At 39.7% G+C, this 17,110-nt stretch overlaps 1 protein-coding gene across 3 annotated transcripts in view; it reads left to right on the top strand.

The window, feature by feature from the left end:
• The window catches only part of ACC (acetyl-CoA carboxylase), a 156,103-nt gene that overhangs the window by 402 nt on the left and 138,591 nt on the right, over window positions 1-17,110 (top strand). For 2 of the 3 annotated variants that reach the window (XM_067776426.1, XM_067776425.1), the window contains exon 1: window positions 15,777-15,942. The exons of the other annotated variant lie outside the window; for it this stretch is intronic. In XM_067776426.1, coding sequence (XP_067632527.1) covers window positions 15,879-15,942 — 64 coding nt within the window. In that variant the 5' untranslated portion in view covers window positions 15,777-15,878. Of the gene's footprint in view, window positions 1-15,776; window positions 15,943-17,110 lie in introns of those variants that run through there. 3 annotated transcript variants of the gene reach the window in all.

Genomic DNA, 17,110 nt, shown 5'->3' with positions numbered 1-17,110 from the left:
CGCATGCTAATTCGTCACTTAATCGATAAACAATTACAACGCGTCTGTCCCCCTTCACACGACACATCCAACAATAGTCAACATCTCGTGCATCGGCGTTTTGTACTTGTTTGTTTGTGTGACTTTCTCGCAACCGGCAGAGCGTTTCAGATGCATCAAGCGTTAATTTACCAGCGTATTGTTGATTATTAATAGATGTTTGTTTTGCTTTAGTTTTGATTTGAGAAATCTTATAAAATAACATATAAACAAAGCGTTTTCTTCTCATTTTGACATTTTCCACCGCCCCCTCGTCCCGTTAAACAGGTTGGTTAACGCTTTATTACTTGTTTACAGCGTTTAAATATATGTTCATTTGCTTCTTCTAATGGTGTGTTCCCTGCTCATCCGCTGTACCCATTACAATTCGTTCGCTATTCATTCGCTCTCAAAAGTCGCGCCATCATCCATGCTGGGAGCGTTAATTGACCTTGGATTCCTATTGGATGTTGGGGCTCGCGCCATTTCTGCGTTAACGTCGTTAAGGTTACCAGATGTTTTCCATAAAAATACCCTCCAATATATAATATTTTAAGCATTGTTTACAATAGCCGTGTTTATTTTTTTACACGCGTATACGTTTACGTTGCGCGTAAAAAACGCTTATCCTCGCTTAGGAGACCCATCTAGCGGCAGTGGTTAAGGAACTAGCTGCAGCACAGGGTTTACCGAAAAGCGGAGACACAACCTTCTGTTGTATGCCTGTGTATAACCTAGCTTAATCAGTTCCGATGAATTGTGGACACGCACCATTTTAAGAGTGTAGAGGAGAAATATGACACATATTTCAGTTACATCTGAGTAAAATGCGTATTGAAATTTAAGCTGCAGACAATGGTGGTTTATCGGTAACCGTATCGGTAACCTTATAACAGCTGATTCGACCAACCTTATGGGAATCAATGCAATCGATTATTGGTGCCGCTAAGGTCGTAACCGTATCGTAGCCAACCAATTGGTTCTTGGTTTACGTCGTAACGATAAACAGCTGACCTTAGCGGCACCAATAATCGATTGCATTGATTCTCATAAGGTTGGTCGAATCAGCTGTTATAAGGTTACCGATACGGTTACCGATAAAGCACCAATGTCTCCAGCTTTAGTAGTATTAATTTTATGCGCAGCAATTTCAGAGGGGTATTTAAAGTTTGACATTTAGCAGTCCATATAAAGTTTAAGCGGAAACGTCTATGGATGTAAACAAAAAAACACGGCTATTATAAGGTGTACAATGGTTTCAAGTTTCCATAAGAACACGACTCAAAAAATAAAGAACACTAATATTTCCGCTGATTGTCATTTTCTGTGTTTTAGGGAGTAAAGGGGCGTGTTACCATATATAATATTCTTGCCTAAGCCAAAATTGAATGACTAATCTCTTTCGCGTTTAAGGCGATATAGAATACCTCCTCGTTTGTCAGCCTTTTTATTTAATTGCTGACAAGCAATGTGGAACTCTAGCTCTGATGTCACGATTATCAGAAGTAGTGTACCCCAATGCCTACCCAAGGACGTCTAGTCCCAGGGGCTCAACAGCAATCGCGTTCTGGCCTTCAACAACCCAGGCGTAGTCACCCGTCACTTACTCCCAGAGTGACGACGTCTCCCCCTATGCACTTCAGAATTCTGCAGTTAAACTGTAATGGATTAACTGGGAAGGTCACGGAGATAGTCGACTTCATGAAGCGGCACAACATCCGCATTGCTGCGATTCAAAAGTTTAAACTCACAGCAAGATCTGCATTGCAGACCTGTTCTGGCTATAATGTCCACAGAAAAGATCGCGAGAGCGGAAATGGGGGCGGCGTCGCGTTTGTCATACACCACACTGTGCAATATCATATATTTGATCCAGACCGCAGGGACAGTGTCTTAGAACGTCAAGGATTATCTGTCCGGTCAGGCGATGCAAATCTAGAAATCATCAACATCCCTCCTGTCACCTGTTGCCCCAGTAGATACCGCCCTGATATCAACGGCGTACTCGCTGGAAACAATCGCATTATCTTAGGCGATTTCAATGCTTATCACGATCTATGGCATTCAAACTTGCGGGTGGACAGTAGGGGTGCGATGTTAGCGGATCAAATAGAAAAAGCGACGTTCTGCACTATAAACGGAGACGCGCCACACGTATGGTAGGAAGCTGTCACAGTTCGCCGAATATTTCAATCGTGAGCGCAGAACTCGTAAACTGCGTCAACTGGCAGCCGATGGTAACATTGGCATCCGACCACCTGCCTATACTTATTTCGCTCGAGCGTCCCGCCGACTTCATCGTAGCAGAAAAACGCACTTTCATTAACTTTAAAAAAGGAAAGTGGGACGAATTTAAATCCTTTACAGACAGTCGCTTTGCTGCCCTCCCTATTCCAACTGATGCCCGCCAAGGGGAGCGTGCTTTCCGCAAGGTCATTGAATCCGCCTCGGCTCGTTTCATTCCCGCCGGTAGAATTCCCGAAATTCGGCCCACTTCCCGGCGGAGGCCGTAAGTTTAGCGAGAGAACGTGACCTTATAAGACAGCTCGACCCCGGCGACCCCCAAATAAGGGATATAAACCAACGCATCAGATTGCTTGTAGATGAACACAAGCGGGCGAAATGGGAGGAGCACCTAAGCGGTTGTAACCTCTCTGCCGGTGTAGGTAAACTTTGGTCCACTGTAAAGTCCCTATCGAATCCGTCTAGGCACAATGACAAAGTTTCCATCGCCTTTGGCGACAAAGTGCTGTCGGATTCGAAAGAATGCGCGAGCGCTTTCTGCCGACAATACATAATGCAATCTACGGTCGACAAAAATAGACGGAGGGGGCCAACAGACACGCACGTAAACATAAGTTCAGGGCGTTACCAATTACCATCACCGCCAAAGAGGTTGAGGATCGGTCATGCTAAACCATCCAAAGCAGTGGGCCCAGACGGCATAGCCATGCCGATGCTTAAAAGCCTAGGGAAAGAGGGTTTCAAATATTTAGCTCATGTCTTCAACCTGTCTCTTTCCACATTTGTCATACCCGAAAAATGGAAAATGGCCAAGGTGGTCCCACTACTAAAGCCTGGGAAACCAGGTAACATAGGAGAGTCATATCGCCCGATATCTCTCATATCGCCAGTAGCCAAGACGATTGAAGCCATTTTGCTCCCCCCACTTCAAAGCAAATTTTCAGCTAGCCTGTCATCAGCATGGCTTTAGAAAACTCCATAGCACCACAACCGCTCTGAATGCCATTAGCACCCAGATAAATTGTGGTTTAAATCAGAAGCCCCACCATAGAACAGTACTCGTAGCGTTGCACGTTACTGCAAGACTTGGAAGCGTCTACCCTTCCCCCATGTCTTAAAAGGTGGACCGCAAATTATCTGGGTAGTCGGCAGGCATCGGTGCAATTCAGAAACGAAATATCAAAGCCAAGAAGAATTAAACAAGGGGTGCCTCAGGGTGGTATGCCCACTAAATCATCCGCGACCCTATTTACAACTTGGACGTCCCAAATATCGACCATTTTGAACATCCACGTCGATGGCACTACGCTACCGACTGTCCTACTCCCCAAAATCTTGGGTGTGGCGTTTGACCAGGATCTACATTTTGGTGAGCACGCAGCCGCAATTGTTCCGAAAATCCAGAGCCGTAATAAAATCCTCAAATCCCTTGCTGGCAGTACTTGGGGAAAAGACAAAGAAACGCTCATTACCACATACAAAGCAATTGGCCAGCCGTTTGCGTGCTACGCGTCCCCTATATGGTCGCCAATCCTAAAAACTACCCACTGGGAGAAGCTACAGGTCTGCCAAAATACTGCGCTCAGAACCGCCACGGATTGTCTTCTTAGGTCCCCAGAACACCATCTACATAATGAGGCGAGAATACTCCCCATCAAGGAGAAAAATGAGATGCTAACCAAACAGTTTCTGTTGAATACCCAGAAACCTGGGCATCCCAACAGACATCTGATTGATGAGCCAGCACAGCCTATGGACTTAAGGAGTCATCTCCATAAGCATTTTGAGGAAATACGGCACCTGAGAACTCAGCCGTATGAAGCAAAAAAACACAAGTAGGTCTTTGGTGAACTCCACAAACAGGCGTCGGACCCTCCAAGTCTTTAACTTCAAGAGTCGTACGAAGAAAGGTTTCTTCACAGTGTGGCACTTGCTTATACTTAACACACCAGATATAAAGCTTATTAATCTCAGATTGAAGAACAACGACATCATTATAACAACTGATCTCAGAATAGATCTTGAGATCATCAACATAAAGCAGAAATTTGGTAGATGAGAAGCAAGAGCTAATGTCATTAATGAACAAGATAAAAAGTAAAGGGCCCAGAATACTGCCCTGGGGCACTCCAGAGGTGGCCCAAAATGGTTTCGAATAAACGCCGTCAATATTTACAACATTACTTCTGTTGTGCAGGTAAGATTTAATCCACTGTAGGAACGTAGAGTGGAACCCATAACAAGCTAATTTCGCAATTAAAATTTTATGAGAAATTTTATCGAATGCCTTGGAGAAGTCTAGGTATATTGTATCAACCTGAAAACCCCGCCTAAATGCCGCGTAGCAATCCTCAGAAAACACAGCGAGGTTCGTTAATGTGGATCTGGCCGGGACAAAACCATGTTGATTGGCGCAAATCAGGTGTTTAATACTAAAGTAAAGCTTGTCATTGACAACACATTCGAAAAGCTTCGAAGTTGTAGACAATTTGGAAATAGGCCTGTAATTAGAACAGTTACTTTTGTTGCCAGACTTAAAAATGGGAGTGACGGATGCTTGTTTCCAGTCATCAATAAAAATACCCGATGCCAATGATTTATTGAATATAATCATTAACGGTCGTACTAGCGAAGGACAATTTTTCAATAGAATAACTGAAAGATTGTCAACATCAGTTCTGGAGGAATTTTTACGTTTTTTAATCCCCTCAACTATGTCTGCCTCAGTGAGAGTAAGTGACCCACAATTAGAGACTTAATTAACTTGTGTATGTTATCTGTATCTTCCACAGTTAAATCATTATCTGTGATAAAGTTCGCCGAGAGGAAGTCAGCAAAGAGATTAGCAGCCTCATTAACAGAGTTGGCAGTAATATTATTGTAGCTTACTGATTTCGGTATGTTAGATACGCTCTTCATGGAGTTAATGTAATTCCAAAAGTTCTTCGGATTGCTCTTGATGTTTACCTCAAAATTTCTGACGTACTTAGCATATAAAGACTTATTAAGATTGTTAAATGTTTTCTTATAAACAATAAACAAATCATAAATCGACGCTGATTAGTAAACTTATATTTTTTAAAGAACTTGTTTCTCAAATTTTTTAGATGTTTGAGCTCACTATTGTGCTAGGGAGATTTATAAATTTTATTTTTATATACCGGCACGATTTTTTCGCAAATCTTATGAATTTCATTTTTAAATACCTTGAAAGTTTTTCCAACTTCACTTTCGCCAAGCATAGCATCCCAATCAACTCCACGTAAAGCAGAATTTAAACGATTAAAATCACATCTTGGAAAATTGAACGATGTTTTCATATTTGATGTAGGAATACAGAAATACCCAAAGAACTGAATTTCAAGCTTTAAGGGCAGGTGATGCAAGTTTGGTGGCGAAATTGAAGACGCAGGTGCCGAGATAACAAAACTAATATTATTAGTTACAAAAATTAAATCAAGAGTACGATGTAAAGAATTATGGAAACTATTAATTTGAGATAAACCAACCCCTCCAAAATTATCAATAAGATACGATTCATAAGAGCTGTTAATATTAGTAGGAGTTAAATAGAGATTGTTTTCAAGATAGATCCAGCTAACATTACTTAAATTAAAATTAGCTGCGTTTCTCCTAAACTTCGCTTAATATTTAAGATATTATTTACATGAGCCTTATAAATACTTTCTGGGCTGGACGGCGGAATGTATGAAGCACAAATGAGCAGTTGACCCAGAGAGCCATGAATCCGCACACAAAGTTGATCAAGAAGCGTGTCACTAACAGTTAAAGAAATAAGCGAGGCCTGGAGACCGACCCGGGCGGCAATCAGCACGCCACCTCCTCTATTTAGGCCAGTCTTTTTTGCATCTCTATCCTTACGGAAAACATGATAAAGCTTAGGATCAAAAAATTCAGCATCTAAGAAATTACTATTCAGCCAAGTCTCAATGATGACAAATACATCATTGCACGTCATTGCAGCACCGGTCCTAATAGTTCCAACAATCTGGGTGGCCGTAAACGCAGAGCTGACGGAGATGAGCAGATCTCTAAGACCAATCAATCGTTAAACTAAAACGAGTCAGCCGCAAGGAGCGACAGCTGGCTCCCCCAATTGAATGCCCCATAATCTCTATCTCACAAATTGGAAGAAGGTCAAACAATCTTACTGTCGAAGGGCGTGTGGATGGAAAGCAACGTTTACTGACTGTAGATACGGGTGCATCTCATTCCATCATTCGAGTGGATTTAGTGAACAAGAAGATAAGACCATTGCATGGAGCAAGATTGCGTACAGCCACTGGAGAAGACAGCACGGTTCTAGGAGAAGTAGCATGTGAAGTCGCAATTGGGAACGTAGCGGTAGTACACAATTTTATAGTGGCAGAGATTGTTGATGAAGTCATAATTGGAGTGGACCTTTTAATCGACCAGGGCATCAAGATCGACATGCAAAGCAAGACGAAGCGATATAAGAACATGGATGTACCACTTAATTTCGGCTACGAGAGAGGCTACAGCAGTAAACGAGTCAGCAAATACCACCAAAATCAGAAGCAGTAATCTGGGCAAAGGTTGATGGAGATTGTGGGACAAACAAATTGTGGGTTGTCGAAGCAGCAAACAAATCAGCACCGAACATACTTGTAGGTAAAACCCTGGCTATGACAAAACAAGATGGACGTATTCCAATTAAATGGGGATGAGATGCTGATCCTGTTGAATACTCAGAAACCTGAGCATCCCAACAGACGTCTGATTGATGAGCCAGCACCGTCTAGGGGCTTAAAGAGTCATCTCCGTAAGCATTTTGAGGAAATACGGTACCTGAGAACCCAGCCGTATGAAGCGAAAAAACACAAGCAGGTCCTTGGTGAACTCCACAAACAGGCGTCGGAACTTTATGCCGGGAATTGCCCGGTAAATCCAGTACTCAAAGAAAAGTATCCAAAACTCGCGGAAGAGGAACGCATACTCCCCAGGGAGTGTCACTCTTGCTCAACTTCGTTCTGGAGACTGTAACAGGTCTTACCTATCCAGAATCAACCCCGACATACAAAATGTATGCCCCGCTTGCAATGTGTCCCCACATGACACCAACCATCTCTTTAATTGTAATGTGGAACCAACGCCTCTAACACCCCTTTCCTTATGGTCCAACCCTGTTGAAACAGCAAGTTTCCTTGGACTCCCGTTAGAGGATATTGATGACAATTTGTGATCGGTCGCGGCTGTTAGGTGGGGCGAAGCACTGCTACAACAACAACAACAACATGGACGTATTCCGGTAAGAGTACTCAATGAGTTCAAGTCACCACTCAAACTGACCGAAGGAGCTATTTTGGGAAGATGCCAAGAGGCTGAATTAGTTATTAACTGTGAACAGCTCCAGGAACACGTTTCATCTAGTAATACTGATCTTTCAAATGACATTACGGCATGGACTGAGGGGCTAGAGGAAGATTATCAGAGTAAGGGAAAGCAACTGCTCCTAAAGTACGCAAACATATTTGACCAGGATGGTTCCAAACCAGGCCGCACCAATGTTGTGAAACATCAAATTGATCCTGGAGACGCGAGGCCGATACGTCAAGCTCCTCGTAGTGTTCCACTGGCGAAACGGGAAGTTCCAGAGTTTTCCAGAGAATAGCTGGCGCTGGTCTGAAGTTAAGTCCCAAAAAGTGTGCGCTGTTTAAAAAGGAAGTAAATTATTTGGGTCACAAGGTAACGACAGAGGGCATCTGCACTGCGAACGAAAAGATGGAGGCTGTAAAGGATTGACCAAGACCACAGAACCTACATGAATTGAGAAGTTTCCCTGGGCTGTGCACATATTACCGCCGATTTGTACCAAATTTTTCCAGCGTAGCCCATAGCCTCCATGAGCTTACAAGAAAAAATAAAGCTTTTGAATGGAAGAAGGAGCAAGCAGTGGCTTTCCAAACATTGAAGGAGCGTTTGTGCACTGCCCCAATGTTAGCATATCCAATTCCATGAGCAACATTTATTCTAGATACAGATGCGAGTGGATATGCTATAGGAGGCGTTTTATCACAACTGGTCGATAGACAGCCGTTCGATTGGAAAACCAGAGAGGAACTACTGCGTTACGCGGAGAGAGCTGTTGGCATTGGTAGAGTACATTAAACATTTTCACAAATACCTCTATGGCCAGCGATTCCGTGTCAGGACAGATCACGCAGCGTTGAAATGGCTTCTGCAGTTCCGTAATCCGGAAGGACGGTGGATCGAGCGGCTACAAAGCTATGACTTTTTCATTGAGCATCGGAAAGGTAGCACCCATGGGAATGCCGATGCAATGTCACGAAGACCATGTAGTTTGGAATGCAAGCACTGTTCAAAGGCCGACGCTAAAGAAGACATTATAGATGTCCGGCTATTGGCTATAACGTGTACGGATGAATGGGACAAGGATCAACTAAGAAAGTGTCAGCTAGAAGATACAGATCTGTCACATGTTATGCAAGGGCTCGAACGAAACAAAAGACCAAACAGAGAAGAGATGTCAACAGAGAGTCCCATTGCGAAGTCATATTGGGCACAGTGGAACAGTTTAGAATTGATATCCGGTTGCTTGCATCGAGTATGGGAGAGTGAGGATGGTCAATGCAAGAAGAAACTGATAGTTGTCCCAGAAAGAGGATTCCTGACGTGCTCGGCGAGCTGCATAACGGTCCAAGCGGAGGTCATCTTGGAATCACAAAGACGCTCGAGAAGATTAAACAGAGATTCTATTGGGTTGGTTGCCGTCAGTCGGCCACTGAGTGGATTGCGAACTGCGAGGTTTGGAGCAGAGCGAAAGGGCCCAAACCCGAAGTCATGGCCAGATGAAGCAATATAACTCAGGTGCGCCATTTGAAAGGATCGCTATGGATGTCGCAGGCCCATTTCCTACTAGCAACTGCGGAAATAAATATGTACTGGTGGTTATGGATTATTTCAGCAAATGGCAAGAGGTATACCCGATCCCAAATCAAGAAGCGGAAACAGTAGCAGAAGTGTTTATAAACAATTGGGTTGCAAGGTATGGGGTTACAATGGAGTTACATTCTGACCAAGGCAGGAATTTCGAATCAGCTGTGTTCCAGGAAATGTGTAAATCATTGGGCATTCGAAAAACACGGACAACTGCATTGCACCCTCAGTCCGATGGTATGGTGGAACGTTTCAATAGAACCTGGGAGGAGCATTTAAGGAAAGTAGTAGACAAGTACCATAAGGAGTGGGATACCCGCATACCATTATTCTTGATGGCTTACCGATCAGCAGTGCATGAGACAACGGACCAAACCCCTGCAAAAGTAATCTTTGGCAATGACCTTCGGCTGCCAGCTGATTTGAAGTTTGGGATAGATGCCGATGCGGAGAGAAATGTCAATAAATCCACTGGTATCTTGGAAGAAGAGCTGAGAGAGATACACGATCTTGTAAGGCAACGAGCAAAGATTATGAGTGACAAGATGAAAGCCAGATACGATAAAGCAATTAATTCGGAAGGTTTTCAGGAAGGAGATTTGGTGCTGTTATACAACCCACAACGGAAAAAAGGTTTGTCCCCGAAATTGCAGTGTAATTGGGAAGGCCCATACAAAGTTGTAACGGATCAACGATATAGTGTACCGCATACAAACCATTGGCAAACCACGAGCCAAAATGCAAGTGGTTCATTTGGAAAGGCTGGCAGCGTTTAAATCGAGAGATTTGTCTGATCGGGACGATCAGACTTAGGTGGAGGGCAGTGTGACGAATATTAGTGACACTAAGTGATACTCACATCCCTAATCTGATGCTAAGTAAATGAAGTCACAACAACAATAAAGCAGACAGTCACTTGTATCTACATAAACGAATCAATCATTATGTCTACACATATGTACATACACGCAGCAGAGAAGCAAGGCACAACCACATGCATATATCTGAGATACTCCCGAAAGATGCAATGAGAGAAGCTATAAAATCGTGCATCTGTAGTTACAGCTGAGAAATTTGATAGCTGATGGCCAACTAGTAGATTCTGAAAATGGAAGCGCCTAGAAGATGCGAACGAGGGAATCAGTGAGTATAAAAGGCAGCAAGAATAGAGGCGCAATAATCAGTTGGATTTAAGACGCTATCTAGCGAGCAATAGCAGTATTATTTTGAAAATCAGTTTCGTTTAAGCAAGCTATCAGTTGCGAATTAGAAGTGTTATTTTCAAGTAGTCTAATAAAGACCATTATTGCATTATTCATTATTGGAGTTATTTATTCAACAGTTTAGTGATTCGAACTTAGCAGAAGGTTGCAAATAAGAGGATTTGCAGTAAATTCGTTACAATATATTTAAAACATTTCATAACCAGTTTGAGAATTACCTGTGCATATGTGGATGTGAATGGAGCTGAACGAGAAATAAGAGTTAAAAAAATAGAATATAAAAAAATTGTTTTAAAAAACTTCAGAATTTGACGGTGATCGAACTCGCGGCACACGATCGCAACCGCAACATCATAGCCGCTGGGCCACGACAACTGCTTGGTGGATTATGCCAAATGTTGTATTTAACATTGTAATACACACGAATTATACCGTTGAACTGAATTTAAGAACATTGTTCTCATTAATAGAACATTTGTTCATATTTTAAGACCAGCCGTTCTCTTTTCAAGAAAATGGTTGTCAGTTCAAGAACAAGGCTGTTGTTTTGAGAAGAGGTCGTCCGTTTTTCAAGAACAAAAAAGTAAGAACATGAAAAGCTTGAACTGAGTCCCGTGGGGCTGGATTTTAGAACGGCGGTTTTCTCTGCACTCAATACATAATCCTTCCAAAAACTTTACTCCACTCAACGCCACGTATTATTGTCCCTCCTCGAACTCCAAAGTATTTTAAATTCACATCTACCAGACTGTTTGTAATATTTGTTCCAAATATGAACAAAATTGGACCACAAATACGAGTTGTTGAAATATTTCGATCCATGTGTCACCTATCGGAGCATTTTTTCTTATAATTGCATTGTCATAAGGTTCTGAACTATATTCCAAGTTTGAAGCTTGTAGCTTATCGGGAAGTTACTTAAATTTTAATTACAAAATTCGTAAGCAACGGCGGGCGGCCACTCGCTACACAGAGTCAAGCTAAATAAAACCGTTTAAAAAAGCGGCAATATATGTGTATGATTAATTTTGGAAGCCTCAGTACTAAAATTTCCGTTTTTTTTTTTCGTAAAATAAAATATGTTTTGGATTACACCAAAACTTTTTTCTGGACAAATTTCCACCCTATAATAATTACGGACGAATACTTTTTTTTCTTATTCTGCTTCCGTTTCTTAATTGGTACAAAAAAAAAAAAATTACGTAGGACCGCCAGAAATAAAATTACTAAAAATCAGTAAGTCCTTTTATTGGATAAAGATTAACCGTATTAATATACTAGAATAGCCAAGCAATTTTTTGTGAAGATTTTGTGTGTTTACAATGATAGAATGGAGAACGGCGTTAAAAATTTGTATGAGTTTTCTGAAACGAAAACTAGGTACTTGGGTTTGCTCACAATGTTCTCATGTTTTCCCCTGTCGCATTGAAAAAAATTATAATTTTAGAAATACTTGCCAAATTAAAGAAAATCTCGACCTTGATCGACACATATGTATGTACGTAAATATGTATACCAATACTTTCTTTAAAAAATTTACGAGACTATGTCGCCTGCATTTTTGTTTTGTTATGTGCCAAGAACATATGGTTAACTACTGTGACGAGACTCAATGTCTCGGTGCAGCTTGAGCTGGGATCATACAGCCGGCGAAGTATAGCGTCATCTAATACTGGACTGACAGGTACCTAATTCCGAACCTGCGCTTCTATGATGCTCTTAGAGCCACCATAGAGGTGGAAGATTAGCGCCGTGGAGCTCAAATTTCAGACAATGTGATGGACGTGTATACTGATGGTTCCAAAAGAATGGAAAGGGTGGCGGGGGGCTCTGCGGTATGCGGTACACAGATCCTACAGATCACTGTAGTGTTTTTGAGGCGGAGTAGTATCGTAACCAAAGCAGCAGAAACAGTGGGTGAAAATAGCTTAAACTACAACCGCATCAACATTCGCATAGCGCAACTTCTAAAAGGGTGTTAGATTGTAAGTGATCCCTAGAAAGAATCGGAATAGGGAGAAGTATATATGGGATATTCCATCCCAAATCATTTTCTTACATTTTTTTGTTATATAAATAAAATTGATAAAAAAAAATTTTTTATTTTTGAAATTTTTTGTTTCAATTAAATAAAAAAAAAAAAATATAAAAAAAATCGGCCCACTCCGGGATTAGTGGGGATGATTGCAGAATTTATTGAAGTTTTTTATGAGAAAAAAAAAATGGCGAATTTGAAAAATCTCGAAAAACTGAAAAATTAAAAAAAAAACTTTAAAATTTTTTTTGTATTTTTTCCGAAAAGTACATTTAAAAACAAGTTTAAAAAAAAAAAAAGATCCCAAAAGGTCAATTTTTGAAAAAGTTATAGCATTTTGAAAACAAAAACGGTGTTTTTTTTTAAATTCATAACTTTTTTTGAGTTTTTCTGAAAAACGTCTTTCGTAAGCCAGAAAAAGAAGAAAAACTTTCAGCCAATTCTAAAGGGGTCGGGTTCAAAATTGGTCGAAATAGGATGGAATACCCCATATACATATGTATATTGGGCTACTGGGCATATGGGAATAGATGAATATGAAAAAGTGAATTAGCTTGCTAAAAAGGGCACATTCCTCCATGGTTATTCTGAGGACGTCCAATGAAATTGGGGGAGTTTAAAAGAATCGGCTAAGCAGGAAGAACAATGTAAATTTGATCATGACTGAACACTGCCTTCTGTCTTCTCATGCTTTTAAATTAGGCCTCGTCAGCGATAGCAGGTATAGGAAGGGCGGGTTGGAGAAGAAAGCGATCGAACATGTTTTGTGCTCGTGGCTAGGTCCTAGAAAACTTCTAGTATTTGCCACGGAGTTATTCCACAACATATGTCCTTGCACCTGATTGGGGTTCTTCCGTATGGTCGTCAAACAAATTCTGGTAACATTATGAACACATTTAGTCTATTATTGACCGGACAGTTCAACCTAACCTAACCTATATACCTCCCATGAGATTTAGGTCTAGCTTCTTTCCCAATGTGGGGATAGTCGACTCTTATTGCATCTGGAGGGAAGATTAATTTTTACTTATCATAACAGAAAACACTTGGAGTATTTGCCAAACAAATGCCGACAGGCGAGCACGTTTAGGAAAACTTCATTCTAATGTATTTCAATGGTATTTTTCTTGGAATTCAGGACATTCAGTATGGTAGCTGGACACACTATTTCCATATCACGGCGGTCTCGTCATGGAAGAAAGTATAAAACATCAATGTAAATTTTGAAAAACTTCCTTTACTGCCTTGACTTGTTCCTCGTTTAAATCGTTATACAGGCCTGTTTTTGACCGATTTGAAAAAAATAGCCCCCGTATCGTGTTATACGATAAGATAATTTTTTAAATCGCAATAGCTATGAAATGGTTAGTAGAATGAAGGAAATATGTGTAATAGTGGATATGAGCACTTATTAGATCTATAATATATTGTCAGTTGTACAAATATTTTGCCAGATCAATATTTTTCATAGTGGGTTGGTTTTTCGATAAGTGATCGTATATTACGATACGGGCCCTGTTCACTCAAACGATATATAAGAATTTTTTAAATTATTCCAAAAACTGTTAATGCATTATGGATCTTATTAGCACTCGCAGCCACTATTTCAAATATTTTCTTAATCCCATTCACAGTTTCAGTGCTAATGCGATTTAAAAAAAATTATTCGATCACCAGTTTTGCAATATAAATTTGAGAATTTTTATCATAGATGATAATTTTCCTTACTTAAATTTAACGCTATTTTTTCGATAGTACTAAATTCCACTGAAAAGAACTTCTGGTGCTAATTGTAGTATATGAATTAAGAAAATTTTCATAAAACAAGTGGACTTTTACCACTTTTACAAAAAAATGACTCATTTCATACGATTTTTTTTTAATTCACGATAATAATTTTGTATTTGGTTGTCACTCTGAAGAAAAAACGGCCTTCAACTAAATGTTAAATAAAAATGATCAACAATTAATAAATGAAATGAGGCATCAAGAGTTTGCATAGTTCTAGAGCTCTAGATACCCGGGTATCGAGCACTTCGAGTAGTTTGATACTCGTTCGTTGCTCAACTGCTGAAATGTTCGCTACAAAATTTGGGCTTTTGAACAGTTCCAGCTGCCAATAAAATTTAATTTAACTCACGGGAAATTGTTATAAAAAATGCCAACTGTTCCTATAATTTATGGCGTTTCTACGAAAACAAAACTATAAAAATTGTCAGTCATCAAGAGCGAACATGGGTGTAAATTTTGATTCGTTTTGTTTTGTTGATTTTCCGACAGGGTGGTTAACACAGGCCGACAGCATCTTAGACCCAGAAACCAAACTATATATTTTCGAAGGATTTTGAGGCGATGAATCGAAATCTGGCCTCAGCTCTGCTTTTGGAGATATCCTAACCTAAAACAAAAACACCGTTTTTGCCCATATTTGAGGTTATGTAGCCTTGTAGATGTTTTCTTTCACCAAAATTAAAGGATGGCATCTTTAAATACAAGTATTCTTCTCTCAAATGGCGTTGAGTTTGCTCAAATGTTCTTTTTTTCGCTGAGATATCGCATTTTGAAAACCAGAGCTGATAGAGCAATTTTGAGGCCAGATTTCGATTCACCGCCTCAAAATCCTTCGAAAATATATAGTCTGGTTTCTGGGTCTGAATGTTGGTTAAATTTTGTCGGCCTGTGTAATTGATGTATATTGGAATGATTTTCCGTCATCTCTTGTCAAATTTGGTTTGGAGACAAACTGGTTTCGGCGTTGCGCCATCATCAGTGTCACTTTTTGTTCTGATCTATTGTCGTTTGTATTATATTCGTAGGTGCATGAGCAGGTATAGTCAGATTTAATGTTCGTGTATGTATGTATATGTGTGTGTTAATTCAGAAACAGGGGTAGTTTCACTGATCAAAATGTGTGCTTAGCTGAGGCAGATAGAAGTCAGTCTCCGGGAAATTACCATGCATGCTCTCTTAACCTAACCTAACATAATTTAACTGTAATCAAGTATGATTTCGATAGGGCAGCAACACTTTTTGACATCTATCATAAATAAAGTTACTAATGTGAATAAATAGTACATATGAATATGTATATAAAATTATATACATATATGAATGTATCGTTGTACAAGATCACCAACAAAATACTGAATTTTAAACGAGCTCTAGCAGTTGCATTAATATCTATGAATGTATAACAGCACAGTGTCGGAACGCAAAGCAGCCCAGCACAGCACGCATGCCAATACCAATCCAATTTCATTCACTAGGTCAAGCGTAAGTGATAACGCGTTCAATAGTGATATTCAAGTTTCAGTCAAAGCTCGACCGCCGTCCATTCAAGAAGTTCACAAAATTTCAACGACCACACACACGCAAACAACGAGCATTCAACAAGCAAATCGGACAAAAAGTGTTTGTGTATGGGAAATGTTTTATCATTAAGTCGGCATTTGAAAACACTACGAGTTTTGCTAAATTGGAAATGTGCGTATTGATTGTAATAAAAAACTATTATCTTGTCAAAAGAAAATAAAATATTTACATAAATTAAGTGGCGTACATACATACATATATACAAACTTGCGGGTAAATAAAGATTTGTGTTTTCGAAAAAAAAAAAAATCGGCAATCAGTTGCAAATAGTTTCGGCCAATGACTTTTCATTGCTTCACTTACTTTTCCCGAAAAATTTCGTTAGCTCTTTTTGTTATTTTTTATAATATCGGTTTTTTATACACATTAAATTAATAAATACAGTAAAGAAATAAACTAATTTCAATAAAGGACTTTAAGAAAAATATGTAAATTTTAAAGTAGATATCCATAAAAGCAAGCAAGTAAAAACAATATAGCAAATAAAGGAAAAAAACTACAATAAATAAAACACTTGCAATCGGTAAAAAATAGTTACTAAATGTAAAAAATAAAATATATAAATAATATAAATAGTAAAAAAACACTGAATTTATAAAAAATAAAAAAGTTAAGAAACAAAAGTAAGAACAAAAAGTGCGAAAATTATAAAACTAAAAGTTGACATAAAATAAACGAATTTTAATTAGAAATAGAAAACAAGAAAATCATAAAATAATAAATAATTTCTAAAAAAACATCTTAAAATACGGTCAGCATTGTCGTTGCAGTTTCATTATTTTAAGTTCCTACGGCAGCCATACGAGTACTTCTCAATGAAAGACAACATTGTCCCACAAAAAAAAACATTTTTAACTTTATATCAACTTTATAGAAAACTTGCATTAAAAAAGAGAATGGCTTCAGGTGGCTTTTTTTTTTTTTTTTTTTTTTTTTTTGGGGGAGGCTGAAAAATGCCTAATGCACCATAATTGCTGCCGTCGCAGCAACCGTGTGTCCGTAGACTAAAAAACAGCCCCGTTCTGGAACCGTCGCCCACCCCGGCACCACTTTCGCATTACTTCAGGGTGGCGTTCCATATTTCTCATTTTTTAAGAGCCTACTGTTGTCCCTGCGTCCAGGTTCCCGCTATTTGCTCTGAGTGTCCATTTAAGCGCCACTGCTTCGCATGCGCATTTCTCTGCGCTCCCTCTCAGCATCCATCAGGCGTGTCATTACTATAAATGCCATTTTGCTCACTGCAGTCCAGCATTCTTTCCTGCTGCACATATGTGAAACT

Source organism: Eurosta solidaginis, chromosome 3 (assembly GCF_040869045.1).
Source record: "Eurosta solidaginis isolate ZX-2024a chromosome 3, ASM4086904v1, whole genome shotgun sequence".
Taxonomy (NCBI): domain Eukaryota; kingdom Metazoa; phylum Arthropoda; class Insecta; order Diptera; family Tephritidae; genus Eurosta; species Eurosta solidaginis.
This window is presented reverse-complemented; position numbering and strand designations above follow the sequence as displayed.